Here is a 26,880-nt window from a genome sequence, read left to right as displayed (position 1 = left end):
TGGTAAATGAAGATGTGATAGAGGAGATTGAGTCCTCTGAGTGGGTTTCTCCGATTGTTTTGGCACGAAAGTCAGATAAATCTTTGAGACTATGTGTAGATCTGAGAGCTGTAAATGCCAATATCATCGTGAATTACCATCCTTTGCCAAAAATCAATGAGGTCATTAGTATGTTGGAAGGGGCGAACATCTTTTCCACACTGGATCTGAGATCAGCGTACCATCAGATTGAGTTAACAGAAGACTCTAGGCATTTAACAGCGTTTATCACCCCACAAGGATTATACCAGTTCAAAAGGATGCCCTTTGGCTTAGCATCAGCTGCGTCTGTCTTCCAAAGAGCAATGTTTCATCTGTTTAAGGATATGGACAAATATGTAAAATGTTTTCAAGATGATGTTCTAATTTTTTCGAAGGATGAGAATGAACATAAAAAGCATGTGGAGGATGTGTGTAGAGTACTGAGTAAGAATGGGTTGACCTTGAAGGCGAAAAAATGCAAGTTCTTTGCGAAATCTGTTGAGTATTTAGGTCATTCTATTTCAGGAGAAGGGGTAATTCCTAAACAATCTCTTGTGGATGCTATAGTTAATGCTCAAGTGCCCGACAATCGGGAGAAGTTGTTGTCCTTCAATGGTTTATGTGAATATTATAGCAAATTTATCAAGAATTTTGCTACCAAGATGGAACCTTTGAGGGAGCTCACACGCAAAGGAGTCCAGTATGTTTGGACTGGTAAACAAAGTGATGCATTTGAGAAGATCAAAAAGGAAATTGTTGAGGCACCTACGTTGAAGCCTTTCTGCGTGGGAGCACAATGCATTGTGACGGTGGATGCAAGCATGTATGGAATTGGGGGTGTTTTATCTCAGTGGTGTGGGAAGGACAGGTGGAATGTTACCTTTGCATCTCGTACTTTGACTGAGGCAGAGCGGAGGTATGCAGTAATTGAAAAGGAATAGTTAGCGTGCATTTGGGCGGTTGAACATTTCCGGGACTATATCTGGGGGTCTAAATTGTGCCCGTGGTGGTTTAAGAAGAAGCAGAGTAGAGACTGGGAGGCTGTCTCGGTTGAAGAAGTTAGAGAGAGGGTAAGAAGGAAACAGGACAATTTTAAGAAGAGGTATGATGGTAAGTGGAAAGTGAAAGAATCTTGTTTTGAGGTTGGTGATTGGGTGAAGGTGCATGAACCTGGTTTCTTGGTGAAAGGTGCGGCTAAGTTTGGAAAGGCTTTGAAGGTTATAAAAGTGTTCAGGAATAGTGTTGTTACGCAGGATGGAAAAGTGTGGAATGTAAGCATACTAGCAAAGTGTGCATGGAATGACATGCACCAGGACAGGAGTGATGTTTTAAATCCTTTGATTAGGATTGGTAATGGTATGCGATTTGATGAAGATGGTTGTGATCATCAGGATGTGGTGGAGGATCGATTTGGAGAGGTAGAGTCTGTGCAGACGTGTGACAGTGACGTTGATGTTGGTGTGGGGGATACCTCTGTTGCATCACGAGTAAAGTCCAACTTTAGGGTAAGACGTCAACCAGCCAAGTTCAAGGATTTTGTTTAGGTTAATAGGATGGCTATTAAAATCAAATGGACTCTGTTTATTATGTTTTATTGCAGTGGGTTACCATATTAATTTTGTTAAGTTTGTTCATCATTTTGTCATAGATACATTCTTGTTTTTTTTTGGTTTTTGTTTAAAGAGGGAAAGTATGTTACAGAGAATGCCTGGAATGTAGAACGGGGAACGTGGGAGCGAGTTGGGGTTCGGGAGTTAATCGTTGGAAGAGGCCGGAGCGACAAGATGTGTTTCACTTCGTGAGATTTCAATAAACCTCAGAAACTTCCATTTATCGTCTCTCTCCTTATATACAACACACAGCCCTATTTTCACCATGGTGTTTGTCTCGGTTTCCCAGAAGCCTACTAAATGCCCCTTTTAGCCACGTCTTGGAAACCATCCAGAGATCAATTAAGCTCCACTCCCCATTTGAATCCTATGCACTCAAACAGCATTTATTAATAAATCAATCAAATAGCATTTGTTAGGCGTAGGGTTGCTTCAGCAGAAGCATCCTGGTGCTCAAAGCAAACACAAAAATCCACCCACTATATACAGACAACTAGGTTGTACCAAGCAGCCAGGGTTTTAGCTCTCTTTTAAAAATGGCAAATGATTCCACCCTACGTAGCATCACTGGAAGATCGTTCCAAAGCTTGGCCATAAGTAATGTAAAGGAACGTCTTCAATGACAGACCTTTGGAAATGTAGGAATCCGCATCAAGCGGAGGTTGTTAGACCTTAGCACTCTCTCTTGACTGTAGAGGGTCAATCTGTTCCTCAACTAACGAGGGCAAAATCCAGCAAGTGCTCTTACGGCCTGCATAAGGGCTTTAAACTTAATGCGCCTTACCACAGGGAGCCAATGCAGCTGCTTCAGATGAGGGGGGTATATGCTGATGAACAGGAACTTGCCATATCAGACTCACTGCTGCATTCGGAATTATCTGAAATCTGTGTGTCAAGCAAGCAGGCAGGCCAAGACAGAGACTGCATAGTCCAATCGAGAAGTTACCATGGTATGGACTACGGTTTGACAGGTCTCTTTTGGGACCAAATGCAAGAGCTTTATTTAGGTTTTCAGTTTCTGGAAGCAGATATATGAAATTTGTCTTATTTGAGCAGAGAAGGAGAGGCCTGAGTCAAGTACAATACCTAGATTCCAAGCAGAGGAAGTAGGCATCGCAAGGGGTTGGGGGGGGGGGGGGGGGGGGAGGGAATTCAGTTCTTCAGGTCTCAGAATTTCGACGGCGCGGGACTGTTTAAGATAAATGTTTTCATTTGCATTTTGAACAACCATAAAAATAAGCCCCATCGGGCTAGGAGACAGTAAAAGTATTGACATATCGCAGTAATGCAGATGCAGCTCTTAGATACGATGCAGGCATTTACCGTATGGGTTGAAGGAAGTATTTCCAAAGCAGTTGTGTTTGTCGTCCCAGATGTTCAGCGTGTCAGTTTTCAAAAGGGGTGTCATCATCAACGGGGTGTTGCGTGCCCTGCAAATCAAGGTAGGTTCTCCAGGGCACCCATACCTTGTTGAACGTCCGTGGGCAGCCACGGGCCCGGTAGGTCACCTTCTCTGCTATCATGTATATGTCCATCCCCACCCTCAATTCCGTCATTGTAGGAGTCTCAGGGGACTTGTTTCGCCACTTCCGTCTTGCCCACCACTAGACCCAAGTTACTGAAAAGAAGTTTAGAGCGTGGCAAATCTATGTCTGTGGGTATGCCTAACAATACATAGCATGGATACATCGGGATCTGCACCTCAAGCACCTCCCCCAGTTCTTCTAGAATACTAGACCAATACTTCTGTATGCAGGGGTACGACCACAGTGTGTGCATGAAAGTGCCCCTGTTTGTCTCAGGACGGGGCTGGGGCCCTCCCAATCATATGGAGTCTTGTCCTGTCATAGTACATTCTGTGTTCAGGATTTTAAACTGTATTAGTTGTAGTCAGATGCGTGCGGCCACTTCACGTGAGTGCATGAGGGTGACCTCCCAGTCGGTGCCGTCTAGTGACCCCAGGTCCTCTTCCCACCTATCTCGCAGTCGTCTGAGCGTGCTGGGCATGTTGTTGTTCAGGGTTTTGTATGTCCATGAAATAGCTTTCTCTTCTAGTTGACCAATGAGGAGTCTCCCTTCCACTGGGGCATATTCTGGGAGGTCTGATATGTCTAGGTTTTTGGCCTGCCAGGCATGTGTTAATCGGGTATTTTGGTACTGTTGTGTCTGGGAGAGGTGATATTCCTCCCATAAAGTGGTGAAGGTCTTCAACGCGCCTTCGCTTATAAGGTGTCCCAATTTAGAGATGCCTATGCTGTCCCACGCCTGAAAGCCCAGAAGCCTCCTCAATTCTTTCAGGTAGGTACCCTCCTAAAGTGGGGTTTCTCCTGTTAGTTTAGTGTGCCACCTTATCTTTCGCGCTGCTTTATTCCAAGTGTCTATTTTTAGAAGCGTAGACAACAAGAGTGACTGCATGCCTTTTCCCCCATATAGGAAGTGTAGGTCAGATTGGCGCTCAGACTGACTCCTTTCAAGCCGATATGCAAAGTGATCTCCAAGTGCATGTTCCCAGTCATTAATCGCTGTGAGGTGTGCTGCCCAGAAGTATGCTCCAAGGTCTGGTAATGCAATCGCTCCATTGTAGGGGTTGCATTGGAGTGTCTGAAAGGATATCCTCTGGTGTTTCCCACCCCAAAGGAATGTGCAAACCGCTTGGTCTATCTTATTAAAAATGTCATCTAATAAGCGCACGTAGGTGTTCTGCAGGGCGTACAATAATTGTGGGAGGGAGATAATTTTATACAGTGCTACTGAATAGTGTTAAAGAGAGTTTCCCCGATCACTCTGTGTCGCTATAGAGCTCGTCAGGACCCGCAGGACATTTAGTTCTCAACACCTATTGTGGTCAAGTTTTATGTAGATTCCCCAAGCATTTGAAGCCTTCTACGTCCATTTGTAGGTTTTCTGGGGGCTCTATTTGCTCATGGTGATCTGTCACTTGATAAAGGCTCGGTTTGGCCCAGCTGATTCTGTAGCCTGATTCCTTAAGCGTAGCCCAGATCCGGGGCAGTGTCCTTCCTGGGCGGGTAACATAAAGAAGGTTATCGTCCGCATATATAGCAATTTAAGACAGTTTGACTCCACCAAAGCAGCAACTCCTTTGAGGCACTCCTTAAAGTTATGTAGAGCAACCTCTGAGCATTCCTGAAAGGAGAATAGAAGTTGAGAGTCATCTGCATATGAGACCACATTCACACCCCAGGTTACAATCAAGGCAGCCAGAGGGGCAAGGTACAGAATAAACAAGAGTGGGCTCAGGGCCGATCCCGGAGTTACCCCACAAAACAAAGCTTTAGATGCTGAACAGAAAACATGGGGATACATGTGTTGGGATCTGCTTTTCAAAAAAAACGTAAGCCAGGATAGAGTCTTGCCTCAAATTCCATGTTGCATTATATGTTTTGCAGCTTTGTTGGAGAGACCTTAAAGGTGGTGATGGGACTTGCAGTCCTGGGGTTGGATAGAATTATGATAACAGAGATATGAGGTATGAGAGAGATATGAGAAGATGCTCCTCGAACACAATACTTCAAGCTGCTATGGAATTTAGGGATGTCTGTAGCAAGGAGATATCTGGCAAGATTATGGGAAGTCACACGTTTCTAAAATCTGAAAATGTTGTCTATAACATGGACTGTTATGTGGGGGTTGAGAGGATTCTTTACAAAGCAAGAAGATACCCAGGGAAATTTGAAGAAGTCTTGAGGAATGGATACAACATTTTGGATTAACTTTAATGGTTGTATATGGGAACACCATAAGTTATTGATTGACCCCCTAAAACCCTTACATTCATAATATTCGGTATAACAGTGACTGTTATCCTGTATTAGGAAAAGCACAAGATATTTCTGAATACTTCTGCTGATGCACATATCGGCCCAATGACCAATGTGATTCTTTGCAATTTATACAACAAAGGGGCAATACAATAGATTAGTTGTTCCTGACCATGTGAGTAGGCAAGCTTTCCATTCCAACAGAGAAGGGCATCCTGAATGATGGAAACATTGTACAATATTTCCTCTGCTTTTATTGCTGCACAATACTGACCTGTAGTCTGTGTTCTTAACGTTGTTAAATGACAATAAACAGATTTATATTTTAAAAAAAATTACATTTACATATAATATTCGTGGAAATCTTAAAATGTATTTTATATCCTGCTTTTATGGTAATAATGTTGTTTATTTTTTCTAAATGTTCATCCAAAGAACTATCTGTGGCATAAATACTATAGGCATAGATCCCTGCCATAGTTCAGTCTCATTTTAGAACTTAGAGCAGCGTTTGGTGGGTTGCCTAAGTTGTGGTATATGTAAATACATATATCTGTAACTATTAAGCATGTTCTTATTTTTACTGTAATAGTTCCTAAAGTTTAGAAACTTTTACACTACAAATAAGAACATGCACAATTATTACAAATATGCTTACAATACATATTTTGAGACAAGGTGAGCCAGTCAGCCTGCACTAATCACAGCTCTGCAGAGGAAGCAGCAAATGCAATTCCTCAGAGGAGTTATAATTGATACAAGCTGACAGGCCTGTCTTGTCTCAAGTATAATTCTTACCACATCGCACAACAGTTACATCATATTCCCTGCAGTGGTGGAATAAAATTGAATTATGAAATGGGTAACATACACGCTACCCAAGATCCACAAGCTGTGTGTTTCATTACCAGGTAGACCAATTGTTTCAGGTTTAGGCTCGATTCTTGAAACTCTGTCTGAATTTGAAGATTGGTGCCTCTCCCCGGGGGTAACAAAAATGTAGTGTTTTATCAAAGATACGAAACACCTATTGAACATAATTTCAGACATTAATTTTGACTCATGACCCTGAATGTGGAGGTTTTCTATAAACGTATGCCACAGGAAGACAGCCACTGAGTCATTATGAATTTACTCTTAGAAGAATAGTCATACCAAGCCCCTTTTAACTGGATCATGAGTTTAACTAGACTGGCACCTACAAGCAACTTTCAGGAGTTTGAAGGTACTACCCATTTACAACCACAGGGGACTTCAAGGGGTAGTACTTTCGCACCCAGTCATGCACATCTGTATGTCCACCATTTTGAAAAAGAAAATATATGGAACAACAATCCTTATGTAACACAACTGGCTATTTGGCGCTGCTATATTGACAAGGACTTCATGATTAGGCTTGGCAATACAGAACAAGCCCATGCGTTCTTTGGTTGGCAGAGCTCTTGCAATCCCTTCTCAAAGTTCATGATGAACATCAACCCCAACCAGATGCCCTTCCTGTCACCGCAGCAGGAGAGAAATTGGAAAGGAGTATGTATACAAAACCAACAGGTAAGAACAATCTGTTGGATTCTGAAAGTGCACATCCTCGATCTCTTAAAAATAACCTACCCAAAGGACAGTTCCTATGGGTTAGACTGAACTGCTCAGAATTGACAGACTGTAAAGGAGGAACTAAAATCTTGACTAAGAAACATGCTGAACGCCACTACCCTAGAAACGTCACTGACAAAGCACATCAGAAGGAGGCCCTGTAGATAGATGAGCAAAAACTGGCTAACACACAACTGACATGCGTGAGAACATATAACAATGTTTTCAATGCAGTAAAAATATTAGCACTTTACATTGGCGAATTATGAACAGTGGTAAATTGCATTTTAAAAAAAACCTTGTTTTCCTTCAAAAGGTATACTAGCTTGAGAGATCTACTGGTCAATATGGGACCCAAACAGAATAAACAGGAGCAGCGCACCCTTTCGGCATCTCCTGAGATTGACAGGGCATTTTCCCTGTGGAGGGAGTTCAGTATGTAGGTTTACAACCCCGACCGAAACAATTGATCTAGACCTGAAAACCCCATGGGAGCGGAGGAGTCACATTAACGCTAACTCAATTGATGTGGTACATATAATCAAATGCTGTTGTAACAAAATGTATAAAAGTGACAATTCATATAGGCGAATATCACATCACTAGCCGGTGCCAGCACATTACCACACCTTTAACAGCACATTTCTTTGAAAATAAAGTTCTGAGAGTGACTTCCACTGGACGGTGATTAAAAAAACCTGACATGAAACCCAATAGGACTAAACTGTTATTAGAAAGAGAACATTGTTGGGTGTATATATATATTATGCACTCATTTGAGGGTACCAAATGATAACATACCATGGTCCCAGCTGGACACCTTACTGTAAAACCAAGACATATTAAAAAGCGTTGCAGACTCTGACTTATTAGTGGACATACAATCTTACAAGAATAAACTTAAGACCCTCCTCTTGAGCCTGCAGGGGTTCCTGTAGCCAGCCACGTGTTGGTCACATGTCAGAACAAGCTGTCACAAATACATATGTGAGATATTCATGTCGCATGCGCCTTCTATTAGAAATGTATATCATAATATGGAGGTAACAACAAAGTTAAATTGAGTGATGGCACACCACTGCCTGTCATAACTGAACTAGCACAATAAAAAAAGAGATGTTTTTATAATATGCAAACTCCTTAAGCTATCTGCAGTACAGTAACATTTTATCATTTCTCCCAAACACACATGGTCCGGTACAAGCCTCTTGGACTAAAATCCTTGAGGCTTAGCCGACTGAACGTGCATGAGTGAAGATTTGCAAGCACGATGATATGGCAATCCTTCCACAATCATTTGCGCCGTTCAGACCGCACTGTATAAGGGCCTAGCTTTTTCATTCCACTTAACTTTCGGGGAGGTGATGGCAGCCCAAAAAGGTGCAACAGGAGACAGGACACTTTTAATTAAGTGGAGTAGGCAAGCTGCGGGGGATAGACAATTAATTAGAAGTATGACAATTGGCTAATCTTTTCTCTCATTTTATTTCCCCTCCCTACCACTTACTGTGTGTTTTCCAGACATAACATTTAAAGTGTGTCACTACAGGGGCATGACCCCCACTCCTCCCATTTAGCATACTGTTCTGAAAGTACATGATCAGTGGACCATTCTTGTACGATCATTAATCTGCATGATACTGCCTCCTTCATATTTTACAGATTAAAGGCCTGATTTCGAGATTGGAGGATGGGTTACTCCATCACAAATGTGTCAAATATCCTGTATGCCATATTAAGATCTCCATATGCAATAATGGGCCCTAAGTGATTACAGACAGCTGTAAAAGTACATAATCATATTTAGTCTTGTTCTCTGTGTCCTTGTGTGTTGCTCTGTTGGTTTCTACTACTGAAAAAATCACAGACGTTTGTATGCTAAACATGATGCATGTGTTGTATGTGTCCGGACTTAGCCTAGTTAGGTTCACTGACACCTTCAACTGACATTTCTCTGGGGCATGTAACTAATCCAGCCCTGATGACAGCCATGGACCCTATAGCCATTACATTTAGGGCTGAAACATGTCAACTCTGATGTAGGATGTAGGCTTGTTATCTCCACAGATACCCCCTTTTAATATTATTTTAATCATACCAGAAGCATCACTAATATAGGGATACCAAGGTGTTTCAAGGTATTTGTATTCTAAGAGCCCGGCAGGATAATCTCCACAGTGCTCCCTGGGATATGGTTGAGCTCAACCTGGTCTTTAGGGACCAGGATGAGACCCAATGATGAAGGAAAACACCAAAGGGCGTGTGAGGGTCTAACAAGCTATATAACATCTTGTTGACTTGTTTGGGCCAAGCTTCATACTTTTTGTGATTGAGTACGGAGTGTAGGCTGGACCAATAAGTATATAGGATATCTTTTGTAAGAGTAGACGTGAGGACGTATCCTACGGTTTTCCTCTCATCTTCTCTTTAGCACCGTATTGACTGGCTGGTCTCCCTGTGCTGCTAGCATTTCTTTGGATATTAACATAGAACAGCCCTTGTGTCACTACAATGAGTATTAATCCACTCTGCAATTTACAGCCACGTAACTCTGCACCACAGACTCTGGATTCTCAATTAATTAGCAAAAAACAGGATACAAAAACAAAGTAAATGCTGTTGCCTTTCCATTTTGAAATACTTTGGTTACAAAGTAAATGTAACATGACACCAGTGGACAGGCAAACTCGTGTTCCCAGCGATGTGTGTGTGGTATTGTCACATTTAAATCCTGTTGCAACAGATTAACCACTGACATACTTCCACATCTTCACAGCTTCCCATCTTCAACAAGGACATTCCCAGGATATGAAAAAATGGATCTCAGGCAACCAGTTAATGCCCATGATTAACCAGCAGTATCAGAAGATGCAGGTGGGTTGCGAAAGTTTGTCGTTCTTAATATGGAGTTGTGGATCTAAAGAAATTGGGAAGTGCAGAGACAGATAATTTTTAAAACAAATAGCCCACGCCTATTGTGGGAACAACAGGCCAGGTGGATGAATGCATTCTAGGTACCTACTAATGAAAATAATGTTAGGGATGTGGCTAAGGGACAATGCTTATTGGGAAAAATCATTTTCAATTGTTTTATGCCTTTATTATTAGAAGGGTAATTAACACCACACTGCGTGTGTTTTGGGCAGCATGTGTTTTAATACAAGTGTTGAGATTCCCATCACCCAAAGCCAATGTCCAAACCCTGTGGAGTTTACATTTCAGAAAACTAAAGAGTGTTCATGGAAGACTGACAGGGAGTGATTGTAGTTTGGTATCTACATATATACTGGACCTTTCTGTCTCAGGTTTTAGAGGGTGCTGCTGAGGAATCTGCAGCTCATTACGCAAATTCAAGTACATATGGTCTTAGTTGTAAAACCCCTCGCAGCACATTTCTAGGAAGAGCTAATTCTTGTTGATCAATAGATGAAAGGAATTTTCTTCCAAAGCGGGTAATGCCTGCCCTGATAATATCAACGTACATATCTTCATTTGTGCTGTTATGTGTGGTAGGCTACCCTGAAACCATTTCATATGCTCAGAATAAGGACATATCAATGTGTTGGTATGGATCATACTGGGCAGATGGGTCAACAGGTGTGGACCTACTGAACAGCCCACTTTGTCATCTGCTGGATGCCATGAATAATAGATTTAGGTAGTGGATATCAGATCACTCTCTACATGACGTTCATTTCCCCTTTGGTCACTGGGAACCCTCTTGCAGGTAGATGCGCAGAGACATCAGAGCACACAGTGTCTGGAATTTCTATGTTGTCAACCACTGTCTGCAAAGACTCGGGTACTAATCGATATTTTGGCTCTCCTTTGCATCAGCTAACCTTAAAAAACCTCGGCAGAAATGGGAAGAATAGACATTAACAGACAGAAAGAAGATTTATTAGTACTGAATGGATGTCTTGGCTAAGGCATTTAAGTGTGACTGAAAATTAGGGCCCATGCCCTCATCGTCTCTCATGGTACCAGCAGCATGTTGGACACCACTGCTGCGTAACCTCCTTTTTGTGGGGTATACCTGCTTATGGTTCTTTAGCACCAAGAGTTTTGGATATATCCATTTTTGTGTGGAGGCACAGGAAAAGGATAGGTACTCAGAAAAGGATAGGTACGCAACCTCCTTCTGTCAGGCTACATACATTTAAAGGAAAGCTGTTTGGAGGACAACCGTAGGAAGCTGGCTCTGTATGTACTATCTCAAAGTGAGAGATAGTGTGCACAGAGTCCAAGGGTTCCCGTTATGGGTTGATAATGGCAATAAAAGATAATACTAATGCTCTATTTTGTGGTAGTATGGTCGGGCAGTAGGCTTATCAGAGGGTAGTGTTTAGCATTTGTTGTACACACACAGGCAATAAATGAGAACACACACTCAAAGACTTAACTCCAGGCCAATAGGTTTTTATATAGAAAAATATTATTTTCTTTATTTTAGAACCACAAGATTCAGAATTCAAGTAAATATACAAATTGTAAGGTACTTGGCATAGGTAAGTATGGAACTTTAAATAAAAACAGTAAGGTACACAGTTTTGGAAAAAATGGCAATAAGCTATTTCAAAAGTGGACACTGCAAAAATCAACAGTTCCTGGGTGACGTAAGTACAAGTTAGTTCAGCAGGTAAGTAAAGCACTTACAAGTTCAGTCTCCGGGGCACAGGCAGCCCACCGTTGGGGGTTCAAGTCAACTCCAAACACCCAGCACCGGCAACACAGGGCCAGTCAGGTGCAGAGGTCAAAGAGGGGCCCAAATAACATAGGCGCCTATGGAGACTAGGGGCGCTCCGGTTCCAGTCTGCTAACAGGTAAGTGCCTGCGTCTTCGGGGAGCAGACCGGGGGGGTTGTAGAGCACTGGGGGGTCACAAACAGGCACACAAAATACACCCTCAGCGGCACAGGGGAGGTCGGGTGCAATGTGCGAAGTAGGTGTTGGGTTTTGTATTGAAACCAATGGCGGGACCCGGGGGTCACTCGGCTTTGCAGGCAGGGCACGGGGGCTTCTCGGGCCAGCCACTGACTGGGCAAAGATGAGGGCCGCCTGCTGGTCACTTCTGCACCAGTAGTTGGTTCCTCACGGGCCGGTGGGCTGCGGGTGCAGTGCTTCTTCCAGGCGTAAGATTCCTTGTGACCAGGCAGTCGCGGTCAGAGGGATCCTCTGGATTCTCTCTGCAGGCGTCGCCGTGGGGGTGCAGGAAGGTCGTCTCAGGTTGGACACGTCGTGGAAGTCACCTGGGGGTCCTCGCTGCAGTGTTGGCTTCTCTAGGCACGGGCCGGGGTCGTCGGGTGCAGAGTGTTGGGGACTCACACTTCAGGAGTGAGGCTGGAGTCCCTTTAAAGTTGGTCTCTTCTTGGTTGCCTGGACAGAGCCGCTGTCCACTGGAGTTTCTTGGTCCTTTGGGTGCAGGGCAGTCTTCTGAGTCGGCAGAGGTCGCTGGTCCCGCTGGATGCGTCGCTGTTGCAGGTTCTTTGAGTCTGGAGACAGGCCGGTAGGGCTGGGGCCAAGTCAGTTGTCGTCTCCGTCGTCTCTGCTGGGCTTTCAGGTCAACAATCCTTCTTCTTTAGGTCATCAGGAATGTGATTTCCTGGGTTCAGGGTCGCCCCTAAATACTAGATTTAGGGATGTGTTTAGAGGGAAGTAGCCAATGGCTACTGTCCCTAAGGGTGGCTACACCCTCCTTGTGCCTCCTCCCTTTGTGGGGGGGAGGGGCACATCCCTAATCCTATTGGGGTAAATCCTCCAAAGCAAGATGGAGGATTTTCTAAGGAAGGGCTCACCACAGCTCAGGACACCTTAGGGGCTGTCCTGGCTGGAGGGTGACTCCTCCTTGTTTTTCTCATTATCTCCTCCGGACTTGCTGCCAAAAGTGGGGGCTGTGTCCAGGGGGCGGGCATCTCCACTAGCCGGAGTGCCCTGGGACACTGTAACACAAGGCTTAAGCCTTTGAGGATCACCGCCAGGTGTTACGGTTCCTGCAGGGGGGAGGTGTTAGCACCTCCACCCAGGACAGGCTTTGTTTCTGGCCACAGAGTGCACAAAGGCACTCACCCCATGTGGCCAGAAACCCGTCTGGATGTGGCAGGCTGGCAGAAACCGGTCAGCCTAGCACTCTAAGATGCCCTCTGTGAGTATTTCTCAATAAATCCCACACTGGCATCAGTGTGGATTTATTGTGCTGAGACGTTTGATACCAAACGTCCCAGTATTCAGTGTAGCCATTATGGAACTGCGAAGTTCCTGTTTGACAAACTACCAGACCATATACTCTTTATGGCTACCCTGCACTTACAATGTCTAAGAATTTGCTTAGACACTGTAGGGGCATAGTACTCATGCAGCTATGCCCTCACCTGTGGTATAGTGCAACCTGCCTTAGGGCTGTAAGGCCTGCTAGAGAGGTGACTTACCTATGCCACAGGCAGTGGGTTGGGGCCATGGCACTCTGAGGGGAGTGCCATGTCGACTTAGTCTGTTTCTCCCCACCAGCACACGCAAGCTGTGAGGCAGTGTGCATGTGCTGAGTGAGGGGTCCCCAGGGTGGCATAATACATGCTGCAGCCCTTAGAGACCTTCCCTGGCCACAGGGCCCTTGGTACCAGGGGTACCTTTTACAAGTGACTCATCTGTGTGCCAGGGCTGTGCCAATTGGGGAGACAAAGGTACAGTTTTAGGGAAAGAACACTGGTGCTGGGGCCTGGTTAGCAGGGTCCCAACACACTTTTAATCATAACTAGCATCAACAAAAGGCAAAAAGTTAGGGGGTAATAATGTTAACAGTGGCATTTTCCTACAACAACATATCTTTTCTCATTTACAGATTGACTTTAAAAACACCGATTATATATATATATATATATATATTTATATATATATATGTATATATATATATATATATAGATACTGTAAAAAAATGTGAAAAATTAAAAACGTGGACCGCCAAATTACGAGTGGTGGCTGCTCACCGCCATTTTTGAGGTGGTGAGCAGCCATCATTCATTCTGGCGGTCGGCGGTGCAGAGGCTGTTCCCTCTCCGTCACCGCCACGCCAGCATGACTCCGCCCTCCGTATTAGGAGCCGTAATACAGCTCGGCAGTGTCCTGCTGGCGTGGTGGTGATGGAGAGGGAAGACCGCAAGGACCCATCCCCTCCCGGAAGTCCTCCTCAATGGAAGAGGTAAGTGGGCGTCCGAAAGGGGGGGAGGGGGTCTGTGGTGTGTTTGGGTGCTGAATGCATGCGTGTTTGCGAGTGTATGTGTGTGTGCGTGTATGTACGCGTGTATGGAGGTGTCTGCATGGATGAATGCGAGTGAGTGGATGTGTCGGAGTGCATGTATGCATATGCTGAATGGTTGTGTATGTGAATGCAGACGTGCGTGCGTGCATGAAGGGGTGCCTGTGAGTGCATGGACGGGTGGGGGAGGATGTGTGCTAACGTGTGTGTGTGTGCCGGCGAAAGGAATGAAGATTCCTGTCGCCGGGTCCGTGACCGCAAGGCTTTTTGTGGTGTGGTGACCGCCACGGAAAGCCTGGCAGTGTGCAACCTCGTAATCCGGACGGAGGTCAGACAGGGAAGAGGGCCGCCTGTTGATCGTCGCTGCACCGGGTGTCATTTTCTCCAAGGCCTGCGGGTGCAGTGGGTCCTTTGGCGTCATTTATCTTCGTCCAGGGCAGTCGCGGTCAGGGGGGTCCTCGGGATTCCCACTGCAGGCGTCGTCATGGAGGGGTGGAGAGGTCAACCCAGGGTAGGCACTTGGTCGCCGTCGCCTGGGGGTCCTCTCTGGTTGGTTGGGCCACCTGGGCTTGGGTGTCAGGTGCAGAGTGGTTAGGACTCACGCTTCTGAAGTGAGGTGGGAGTCCTTCAGAAGACGTTTCTTCTTCTGTTCTTCTTTGGACAGGGCCGCTGTCAACGGGAGTTCTTGATCCTCTGTGTGTCAGGAAGTCTTCTGAAGGTTTTTCAGAGGTCGCTGGACCTACAGGACACGTCGCTTTTCTTCTGCAGGTTCTTTGAAGCAGGAGATAGGCCGGTAGGGCTGAGGCCAAGTCAGTTGTTGTCTTCTTTCCTTCTCTGCTGGGGTTTCCGCTAAGCAGTCCTTCTTCTTGTGAGGTCATCAGGAATTTTACTAGCTTGGTTCAGGAAGCCCTTAAATACAAGATTTAGGGGTGTTTTAGGGGTCAGAGGGCAGTAGCCAGTAGCTACTGTCCCTGAGGGTGGCTACACCCTCCTTGTGCTCACTCCTTTGGGAAGGGGAGCACATTTCTATCCCTATTGGCCCTGATCCGGGGCTGGGCATCTCCACTAGCTGGAGTGCCCTGGGGCATTGTAACACGAAGCCTGAGCCTTTGAGGCTCACCACTAAGTGTTACAGTTCCTGCAGGGGGGAGGTGTGAGGCACCTCCACCCAGCGCAGGCTTGGTTTCTGGCCCCAGGGAGCACAAAGGCCCTCACTCCAGTGGGTCAGAAACTCATCTGCTAGTGGCAGGCTGGCACAGGCCAGTCAGTCCTACACTAGAGGATTGGGTAAAATACAGGGGGCATCTCTAAGATGCCCTCTGTGTGCATTTTTTTATAAATCCAACACTGGCATCAGTGTGGGTTTATTATTCTGAGAAGTTTGATACCAAACTTCCCAGTATTTAGTGTAGCCATTATGGACCTGTGGAGTTTGTTTTGACAAACTCCCAGACCATACACTTAATATGGCCACACTGTACTTACAATATCTAAGAATAGACTTAGACACTGTAGGGGCATATTGCTCAAGCAGCTATGCCCTCGCCTGTGGTATAGTGCACCTTGGGGTTTAAGGCCTGCTAGAGGGGTGACTTACCTATGCCACAGGCAGTGTTTTGTGTGCATGGCACCCTGAGGGGGATGCCATGTCGACTTTGTCTTTTTCTCCCCATCAACACACATAATCTGCAATGGCAGTGTGCATGTGTTAGGTGAGGGGTCCCTTAGGGTGGCACAACACATGCTGCAGCCCTTAGGGACCTTACCTGGTCACAGGGCCCTTGGTACCACTGGTACCTTTTTCAAGGGACTTACCTGTGTGCCAGAGGGGTGCCAATTGTGGAAACAATGGTACATTTTTTAAGGGAAAGAACACTAGTGCTGGGGCCTGGTTAGCAGGATCCCAGCACACTCTCAATCACGTCAGCATCAATATCAGGCAAAAAGTGGGGGGGTAACTGCAAAGGGCCATTTTCCTACATTAAGCCATTAAATCGCTGGTTAAACAAATAACTTGCAAAATGTAAAGTAACCAACAACTATTATACTGATATAAGCCATGTATATTTGTAATGTATGACAAAATATCACAGCGATCCATACTTGAATCAAACAGCTAACTACTTGGATGTTCAACTCCTGTAGATGTTGGCCTATACAAAACAACAGACAATTCAAGAGTGATGGCAGGATACAGTAGAGCCCCGTGTTCTGGTGCCAATAAAGGCTTTTTATATTAATTTGCCAAAATAAAGATTATTGAACTGAATTGAATAAAGACTAATTTATCTCCAAGGATGATGCTCAGCAATATTTTCTTAGATCTGGTCTGGCCCACTCAATTCACTTTGACTCTAAATGTTGATATGGTCAGACTAGAATCGTGGCATTCCTATTCCAGTAGATGAGTATCTAATAGCTAACTCTATTTTTAAGAAACCCTTCGGGATACAAATTAGGAACAGGAAGCAAGATTTAGATAGAATGATCTTTTTGATGTAAATTACCCTACTCACCACAAACAGGTGTGTCCGTATGTTGGTATATCCAGAGCAGGAATACCAGCTATTTCAAAGTGTTTTGTAATTAATTATAAACATATATCCAGATCTTGCTGTAAAAATGTGTGCCACTGTATCTTATTTTTCGATCGACCGTCTCACTTCAAATTAGTCTCTGACCTGGTTAGTGCACAGTAGCGATTAAGAAAGAATGCTCGACATGTTTTTAAGACAATTTCTAGTGCTAATTGCATCCAAAATCTGCAAATAGAGCTCTGTTGCCATTCTTCTGCTTGAAATTTTTAATTTCCTTCTTTTGTTTGAAATTAGCCACCAACAACTATCACAGAAGTGGATCTATGTAGGAGTTTGGAAGTGACTGAAAGATCTCAAACATGTAATACTTGATTTGTAAAATATGAGTGGCAGTGTCCACGGTGCTGTTCAGAAACCTGGCCAGCGCTACTGAATATCTGTGTGTCAGACACCAAGGCTGCGTAGTCTTGAATCTATTTCAAATAACAAAAGCATCAAAGAGATCGAAGAAAAGGGCAATAGTAACACCTGATTTAATGGTAATCATTCTATCAATCTCAGCTAGGCAAAATGTTAACTTCCCAGGATGGTGTCTGACGATAAGACCTGCAGCTTGTACAGAGATCTATCCAGCTGGTGCATCAAGCTAGTGTACTAATTTACCATCAGTAGCAACATACAATGTTACAAGAATTAAACCAGTAATACAACTATCAGCATGCAGTGATGTGAAAAAGAAAAAGAAAGTAACTCCTCTAATAATTCTATGTTTTTTCATATTAATATACAGCTGATTTTTATCTAGCTATCTCTAAGTCGAACAATAGACTGGTGATGACTAGATGAACACCAGATATATAATAATATGTAGAACCATACATTTTAAGAGGGTTCATTTGGAGGACTAAGTACAAGACACTTACACCAAAGAGACACATCATACATTACCTCCTTCAGAAGTCCATGTCCCTGCAACGTTATTATATAACTCAGCGAATGATACACATCTATCAGAGATCTCCTCTTGCTCTTGTCCTTAGACTTCAAGTATGATACAGGGGACTGGAGTGTGATGTTAATGCAACTCTTACACGCAGAAATGTGAACAGCTGGTGGACCTAGGACTGCTGCATGAAGAAATTAATCACCATGTTATATTTCCTGTTATGAACCACAATTCCAACATGTGTACATACATAACTGCTTCTGCTTAAAACAGTGTTTCAGACCAAAAAAATATAACAACGATTTACAGTTTTCATCAGACTCTGTTAATTTTTCATCATCAGTGTACATGGTCAAACAGGTGCACCCTTTTAAAATGTCAAGCTAAAATAGAAAAAAAGTCCATTACTCGTGTGCTTCACATGGTATTGTATTCTTCTGCAAGCAGCTAACAATTTAATGTCATCATGTTGAAAACAGCTCAATCGGATCTTCTGAATGCATTACTCTGGTGACAGAAATGGACAAGCACAATATACAAGAGCACATTTGTTTACAATAACATGTACATGAGAACCTCTGTACTTTAAGAAACTAGAATTATCAATTTCACGTTTCAGACCGTGTCATATTTTCCCAAAGAACACTTTGGGGGTTATTCTAACTTTGGAGGAGTGTTAATCCGTCCCAAAAGTGACGGTAAAGTGACGGATATACCACCAGCCGTATTACGAGTTCCATAGGATATAATGGACTCGTAATACGGCTGGTGGTAAATCCGTCACTTTTACGTCACTTTTGGGACGGATTAACACCTCCTCCAAAGTTAGAATAACCCCCTTTGTATTTTGAGGAGAACCTACAACTGCAATTGCTCTGGTTTAATAACAGTGCCTGTATGGTCTTTCTCAGTTGAAGTCTCAGTCTGCTAGACTACGGATTCCAATCTTATTTTGTTGCTGAACATTTTTCATGTAGAACCCTAGCTATTCAATGTGTAAGCATAATCGGTTGTTAAACCCAATTAGTCTTCCTCTATGCATGTGACCCACATGTAGAAATAATAGCAAATATAAATGGTGCCAATGCCTTATGTGAACCCCATGCTTTAAGCAATTACAACTACTTGACACATAGAACACTAAGTAAAAAGCTGTAGCCACAAACGATGAATGACTAGATCGGTTTCCAGGTCACTCACAATAAACCCAGATCTACTACCGCCAACATTGCCCAAGGTCCTCAAACTGAAGCTGCGGAACACAATATTTGTTATTAGGAGGTGATGAGTTGTGCATTTACAGTGTTCTTAATTTTTTCTTAGCAAGAGTGATCTGAATAATGCTGTGAGCCGTGCAGGAGGTGATGAGCTGTGCACTTACAGTAATCCCAATCCTTTATGGTGGATAGAGTGATCTCAATAATCTTGTTAGCCATACAGGCAGCCAAATCAACTTTAGTCACCATGAGTGAACTAAATTAGGAACTGTTGCAGACCTCTGTATCTCACAACAATTTAGTTTCTTCTTCTGGTAAAATTTAGTATGAAGATTGAAGCCATAGTTGTTAAAGTTTCTTTGCATCTCAAATGCATGCCTACCAAAAACAAAAAAAAACAAAAAGATGGCACCCTGGCCAAATGAAGTGACTAAGTGTGACTAGGAAGAGGACCTAAGATATCAACTATGAAGCTGAATCACCTCTCCAAGCTTAGGGTTGCAACCAAAGGAGCATTATGCCATTTCCTGTGTAACAGATCTAGGAGCACACCACCAGAAATGGCCATGAAAGGTCACCCAAATAACAATGGCCATTATTTCCTTCGGTGTCCTTTCTGGCTGGAACAGCTGCAGAAACCATATTATTCCTGGGCAGGGAAACCTCTTAAGTGTACACCAAATGTTACGTGCAAATTCTCAGTGTGTCAGGGACATTTGTTTTTTTGATTCCTGAAATGAATTCTGCCTCTTCCCCTCACCCCTCCCTCCTCCCTCCTTTTCCTGTTGTCTTCCCCTTGCCAATACGTACATGGGCCCAGCCGCCTTATTTCATCCATCCGTCCTCGGCTTCCAGCTCCCCCTCTTCCTTGTCTCATTCCTCTTTCTCTTTTCTTTCCTCTCTTTCCTTCGCCTTTACTGGAGGCAACTCTCCTCGAAGTCAACTTCCACTACTCATACAAACTGAAGACAAGTCCTACATGTCAACAGACATAGTGGACTTATCATTAAATCAACCCCGTTTTCTCTCCTCCCCTCAAGCCTTCAGCTCCCAACCAATATTGCAGATGGGAATGTTTTCAGGGGAAAAAAGTCTGCCATAATAGTGGATTACTGAAATTAGGCAGAGTTGGTGCCCCTGCCACAGCTGCAGTTCAGTTGTGAAGCTGACAAAGTTTATATGACCAATACAGTACTCCAACTGAGAGAGAAATACAAGTGTGATTTGAGTCCTCCACAGTAAGATGGGCAATAGCACAGTCAAAAGACACCTGCATGTCTTTACACTCAGTGCCTCTTATCCTGAACTTTTCACCTAAACATCATTCATTTCAGATGTGTTCATCTAATTTGTTCAATGGAAGCAAAGCAATAATAAAAGGATACATTAGAATATCACACAAAAGTCCAGAACTGGAATAGTAATGACCTGGAAGGGTAACCATCTTAATGACACAGCATGTATGCTTCTAGTAAACATTTATCTAACAATTTTTTATCTGATTCTGCACGCTTTAGATATTCCTGGTGTTTAGAAATGCACCAAAATATATCAGATTGAGAAGAAGAATATTCAAGACATGCCAGAATTTTATGTGATAGTCGTATGACACAATTAACTGACAAAATTAATTACATGAAGGTCAAGTATATGGATAAAGGTGCTGGAATGATCACTGAGAGTCTGGGTTGTTGCTGGGTGTGTCATTAGATGTTTAAAAAACATAAATAGCAAATGGCATTACAATTCTTCACTCTGGGAAATGTTTAAACTGAATGTTCTTTTGTTGCGTTGGGGAAATCCAAAAATGGCCCTAAGAGATTGCAGCTCTGAAGAATATGGAAAGTATCTTAAAGAACGAGGTACTGTACACCAACAGTGTAATCCAAAAAGGCAAAACTAGATATTCCATGTGCGGCATTTTCTTACACAGGCATGACTACCCTTCAGATCAATTACTGTCCTTACCTGTATTATTGACTGTGGGATCACCTTCCTTGAAGTAGATTTCATATGAGGACACAGTGGTAACTACTGACATGCACAACTGATTAACCAGTTCCATGCGTCGGACGGCTGGGAACCATCCAAGGCTGCAGTGCTCATGTGCGTCGGACGGCTCTGGCCATCCAATAACATGGCACTTGAAATCCCTCTGGTGAGGGCACCAGAGGGATTTCCTTTGCAAAGAAACAGTCTTGGGAGCTTGAGAAGAGCTTCCTCGGCTCCCAAGGCTTTTTTTGCATGCAGCGGTGAGCTGACGTCATTGCCTTGAAAACGAAAGTGCTCTACATCGGTGCACTTGGGGCCATATCAGCCTCCCGAGCACCAATCCAGATGCAAGAGGTATCACTGGAAAGGGCAGAGTCTCCCCTTTCCAATGGTACACTTCCTAGGTGGATCCCTGCTTGGGGATCACCCAAGGAGGGTGATCCCCAAGCAGGAATCCACTCCACTAGACACCAGGGAGGGGGAGCGGGACCTTGGGCAAGGGATTTCACACCCTCTGTTTTTTCAGTCTTTCTGCCCTCCCGGAGGGCAGATGGAGGCAATAGTCCACTGCCCCCTCCACCCAAAAAAAAGTGGCCACAGTCTTTTTGCCCCCGGGGAGGCAGAAAGCCTGCTAGGCACCAGGGACATGTTTTTTGTTATTAGTGTAGTGGTGTGGGCTGCCCAGAATTGGCATGACAATGCCCCCACCCCCCCAATAAAATGGCCACAGTCTTTCTGCACACCTTGGGGAGTAGATGGAGGCAATAGCCCCAGATCTGCCCCCCCCCCCCCAGGGGGCAGAAAGCCTTCTGGCACCAGGGACTATTAGGGGTGGGGGATGTCCAGAATGGGCATGGCAATGCCCCCACCCCCACAATGGGCACAGTTATTGTGCCCCACTTGCTGACTAAAGCATCTCATCCCAACGGCAAGGAAAAGGAGATCTGACTCTGTTGATTTCACATATGGGTCAGCAGAGCTTGGCTAATATCATCCCACTTGCAATGGTGAACGGCTGCACTTTTTGGGGTTGGGTAGGCTGCTACCTGGAAAAACCTATCAGACACAGTCACTTCTGAAAAGTAGACATCTGGGAAAGTCCAGGGTGGTGGGCTTCAAATGCACCCCACACCAGTTTCTTACTCACAATGTCCTGCAAACCCCCAACTTTGCCTAAAGCCACGCATTTCCCCTACATTTCTGTGATGGACACTGATGGAATCTGCAGGAATCCACAACATTCCTACCACCCATCATTGCTCCACCTGTGCTGATAAAAACTCTGCCCCACATTTGTGACCTGCCCTAGTAACAGCGACAGGAATGGATCCAACCGAGGTCAATAGGAATCTCCACACAAGCGCTCCCAGTGTCCTTGGTTTGATCCGTTTCGGTCACAATACTCGGCCCGGCCACACAAGTGGGACAGCGTTTTTATGGGGTAAGAGCCAAAAAACAGCTTAGCACAGGGGAGGCGGGGGGAAGGCTTAGCAGCGAATGGGATATTGGATACTGTATAAACCAATAAGATCTAAAAGTGCGTGAGATGCGACTGCTCTGTACACAGCACATTTGATGCATTATTCAGAATTGTTTCTTCTTTGGAAATGAAAACGGTAAACTGTGAACTCTGGGTTACGCAAAGCAAAATAAGGCAGTAAGAACTGGGCGATGGTGCTGCACAATTCACCTGACCTCGGCTATCTCATTCCAGTCGCTCATCACAACAGGTCCCACAACGCACTAGAAAAATGCTAAACCACATTAGAACCTGTGAAGAGAGAACTTACTGTGTGCAAGTGGTTCAAACTGAGCTGTCGCCTCCTGAGATATATTCCGCAAGGCTTGCAGACACTGCACTTGCACTAAATAGGATCCATTGATATCTGTGAGCTCACTGGTCAGGTCACAACTCAGAAATGATGTGTTTGCGCAGTGCTCAGGAAAGTGCCACTTCCGGTTTCCACTTGAAATGAAAACAAAGAAAAGTAAACAAGTGCAGCGAGTTCACGCTTTTCATCCTCACTTGTTAAGAACACTTCTATTAACAATAAATGTCTTGGCAAACATGCTAAACATATTTCCAGTCATATTTTGAACATGGGGAAAAAAAAAAACCAATGCAGTGCAACTTTGCACGTTCGCTGGGCACGGGGCAATATAAGGCACAAACATGGCATTCATGAAGATTTCAGAAACAGCAAGGAAGAGCAATCTTATCCCTAGCGAGGTAACAAAAAAGGGACAGGGATGGGCTGATTACCACAAAGGGACGACCACCAAGGTGAACATGCGCATATTTGTCTAGTGGACCAGACTTGTTCTTTTGATGACTGGGTCTCATTCACAAAAGGTTTGCAAATAGACACAACAAAAATAAACAAATAAAGATTGCATTTGGAGCAAATTCCTAAATGTTCGAAGTCACAAGCGATTCTAGGCTAGCAGTTGCTACCAGGGGAGCTAACTGCCAAAACAAGCATTGGCAGGGGTGTAGCTTGGTCAGTAAGAATGAAAGGGTGTGAGCTTCAAATTTTCCGACAATCACACTGGAATATCATGTTAACCTTTATATGAGAAGCCGTGCATGAGAGGGGCTTTAAGGGCCAGTGGAAAGGGAAAAAGAGTGTGGAATGTGAAGGGTACTTAAAACACAGTGTTTTGTAAAATAACCATGTTTTAAGGCCGTCAAACCAGAGATGAGATGTATGTGTGTTTGTTTTTGTCTGAGTGAGTACTTAAAAATCCAACATGAAATCCGACAGAGACCTTACCATACCCAACCGAAAGCTCCTGTACCCAACTATTTGCTAAATTAGACATTTATTATGGGGAAGTAACCCCCTCCCCCCCACCCCGAGCTACGCCCATGAGAATTGGCAATGCTTATTGGTCTTACCTATGAGAGGAATTTGGTAACATTTTTAGCGTTGCTGTACTTCATGGAAACATAGCCAACAAAGTGAGTCGGAGGTGCTGAGGAAACACATGAACAATGGGGGATGGGTGTTGGGGGCAGGGGAAGCAAAATGAACAATGAAGGGTGGGTGGGGTTGCGGAGGAGGAAATGGACATGGATTACTTGTCTAGTAAGAATGGCAAGGGAAGTTAGGCAGGGTAGAAGCAAAAACAGCAACTGAGGGATTACAATAAAGGGGATAAGTACACGAGGGAGACAGCTACGAATCACATACACTCAGGCAGAGTGCCTAAACAATAAGATAAAAAAGTAGCGCCTGAAAAACGGAGTGGAAAAAAAACAAATAATACGCCCATGCTCCAGGAGAGACACAAACACAAAAAGAGGAAGGAAAGCCCACAAAAAGCAGATAAACAAGCAAGCAAATGAGAGTGAGAAGGAAGCCAACCAATGGTAAGCAGCAGGTGGGCTTTAAACCCACAGTAAGATAACAACACGCCTTGCAAGCGAAAGTGCACAGGTTGTTTGAGGAGAGACCTAAAAATAATGTACACAGGATTCTCAGCAGGTAGAAAATGCAGCATGTAGAAATACGACAGGATTGTACATAAGCATATTTAACCTCTATATATTTTTTTCTTCAGCGGTAAAGCATTTTCCGAATTGGGAACCCTGAATCCATACACCTCTATTAAATATACAGCATTTCTATGTTCGCAGTCTAGAAATGCACTGTCTTCTGCCCTTGACAGGAGTAAATCTCCACGTCTTTCTAGAGTGGGAATTTATCTGCCAAGGGTAAATTAATACCTTCACTTCCTTCCCATGTACACCATTCAAACACCCACAAACCTCCCTCTAACAATAAATCTGCAAATGCACCATAGTGGCAGAATCTTCGCTTTCATAAATTACCTTTTCTGCCAGTCCTACCCATATAAACATACTTTCGGGGCATTGAAGGGGGACCATGCCAGGTGAGAGAAAGCTTCCCTTCCCTGAGTGGTAGCTCGAGAAGAACCGTACACTAGTAAACTTTATTTTCCATTCACTTGGGAGGTGACTCCCATATACTTACAGACTTGAGTCACAAATAAAAAATGCAAACCCAAATAAACTTGCGAAATCATGGATGTTGAGTACACCCAAAATGAGAACTCAATCCCAAGCATCATACGTATGTGTCTGACCCACTAAATGTAAAGGCCCGGCAAAGTCGAGCCACTGATTGCAACACCTGAGAGTTTCAACACCATGCAGAGCATATACAGACTCAAGGAGAAATATCAGCAGGTGGGGAGTGGGTCAGCAAAGGACTGGTGCGTGGTAGGAACAGAGAGAGCAACTTTACAGAATGCTAAGATCACTAATACGAGAGTTCAAGTCCTTTCCATTACTCAGGGTTTCCATACCCCAAAACAGATGAATAGATGTCATGGTGTGCCATTTTTTTGCCAGTGAATTCTTGGCAGGTGACTCTCTCTTGAACTGTCTCAATAAAAGGAGGCGGTTAGTGAGGGGCGCACAGAGGGAACTGTGAGAGGGAAGGCAAGACGGGGATAGGCAAGGGAAGGTCACTGACACAGGGGACCGCGAGTAGGGAGGACCTTGCATGCATCAGCAGGCCAAGCGGTGAGAAAGGAAGAGGAAGGAAGGTTGACTCATCCCACACAGCAAGGAGACAGGAAAGGAGGAAATGGCTTGACACGGTGTGAGGTACAAATTTGGAAGGCACCAGGAGCAGGGGGGTGGGACAAAGGCTAGGTGGGCAGGGGGGGAGGCTGAACTAGGAGGTGACTTTCTGCTCGGCTTCAGTCTATGATCAAGATCTGCTGTGTACACCTGTAAACACTTTGACACTTTGCAAGCATGACCTAGGTTTATCAACTGGGTAATTCTACCAACAACTGTCAGCCTCATTTCTGAGACACAAATCAAAGATAGAAACCCATGAATATTTGGTTTCAGAAGTGCTTCAACTAAAAAAGGAGTCAGGACCTTGAGAATGTTTTAATTAAAAAAGCAATTATTAACACAGGGCGTTACTCCACACTGACAGAATATTCTACAGTTATTTTAATGCAAGATTCAGTCAACGCGTATGTTTGTGCGGAAATGTTAAAAGAAACAAACAGAGCTGGTGACTCCTTCTAGGCAGAAACTTGTCAATTCCCTTGAGGGTTGGGGGGAGGGCAGGTAAGTAAATGCACTTTCATTTCAGTTTACTGTGATGGATGGTCAGTTTAGCTCCATTCAACATACTTGATGTTTGTGTACTTCACTCTGTAGAAGGAAGGAGTGCAGGAAGGATTCCCTGGACTCCATGTTAAAATGTGCTGGAAATTCTCCGATCTCATGGTGACGTTGCTTGGTGCTGGAAGAACAGCCAGGGCTGAAGAAAAACAAGGAAGACATCATCGTCACTCTCAGTTTTAGACAATTCAACAGGACTATGAGCACAAATTGCTTTTTTTACTAATCGAAACAGTCTTCGCTTACTGAAATGTAAATTAGTATCCAATCAAATACAGCCAAATGTGTATAAAAATAACAAGCACAAAACTCAGAAGTATTATAATGCATCTGTGGGGTCTGGTAACGGATTGGTGAAGACATCTCCATACCAGGTGACGAAATACACACTTTGGTTTTAAGCATTCATGTTCACTTTATGTGTGATCACTCAAAAGGAGGGATTCAGGAGTAATCAGGTCAGATCTGCAGGGGGCAGAGCAGCAGAGGATTCACAACTACTGTATTAATCACTAACTTTGGGTTCTGGAGTAGCGTGCTACTCATCGTAAAGCACCTCAACACCTTATCAGGCTTAGTAAGCGCTAAATAACTGCAATTACAATACAATAAAATAAATAATTTGCTGTGCATCGTGAGGGGCCTACCAACTGACCGATTAACGTAAATGGGTCGGTGATCACAGCGCATATCAGCAATTGCTGAGACAAAAACATAGATGGGGCAACAGCCCTTGGGCTCAGCATCACAATCTGCAATATGTT

The 26,880-nt window shown here is 44.1% G+C and overlaps 1 protein-coding gene across 1 annotated transcript in view; it reads right to left on the bottom strand.

Moving 5' to 3' along the window:
- IFNAR2 (interferon alpha and beta receptor subunit 2) overlaps nucleotides 1–26,880 on the bottom strand; it is a 157,477-nt gene that overhangs the window by 88,648 nt on the left and 41,949 nt on the right. The window contains exons 3-5 of the mRNA XM_069202454.1: nucleotides 26,126–26,255; nucleotides 22,734–22,909; nucleotides 17,737–17,915 (exon numbers count right to left, since the gene is read on the bottom strand). Of these exons, the coding sequence (XP_069058555.1) occupies nucleotides 17,737–17,915; nucleotides 22,734–22,909; nucleotides 26,126–26,255 (485 nt within the window). The remainder of the gene's footprint in view (nucleotides 1–17,736; nucleotides 17,916–22,733; nucleotides 22,910–26,125; nucleotides 26,256–26,880) is intronic.

The sequence above is a fragment of the Pleurodeles waltl genome, chromosome 8, assembly GCF_031143425.1.
Source record: "Pleurodeles waltl isolate 20211129_DDA chromosome 8, aPleWal1.hap1.20221129, whole genome shotgun sequence".
In the NCBI taxonomy this organism is placed as follows: domain Eukaryota; kingdom Metazoa; phylum Chordata; class Amphibia; order Caudata; family Salamandridae; genus Pleurodeles; species Pleurodeles waltl.
This window is presented reverse-complemented; position numbering and strand designations above follow the sequence as displayed.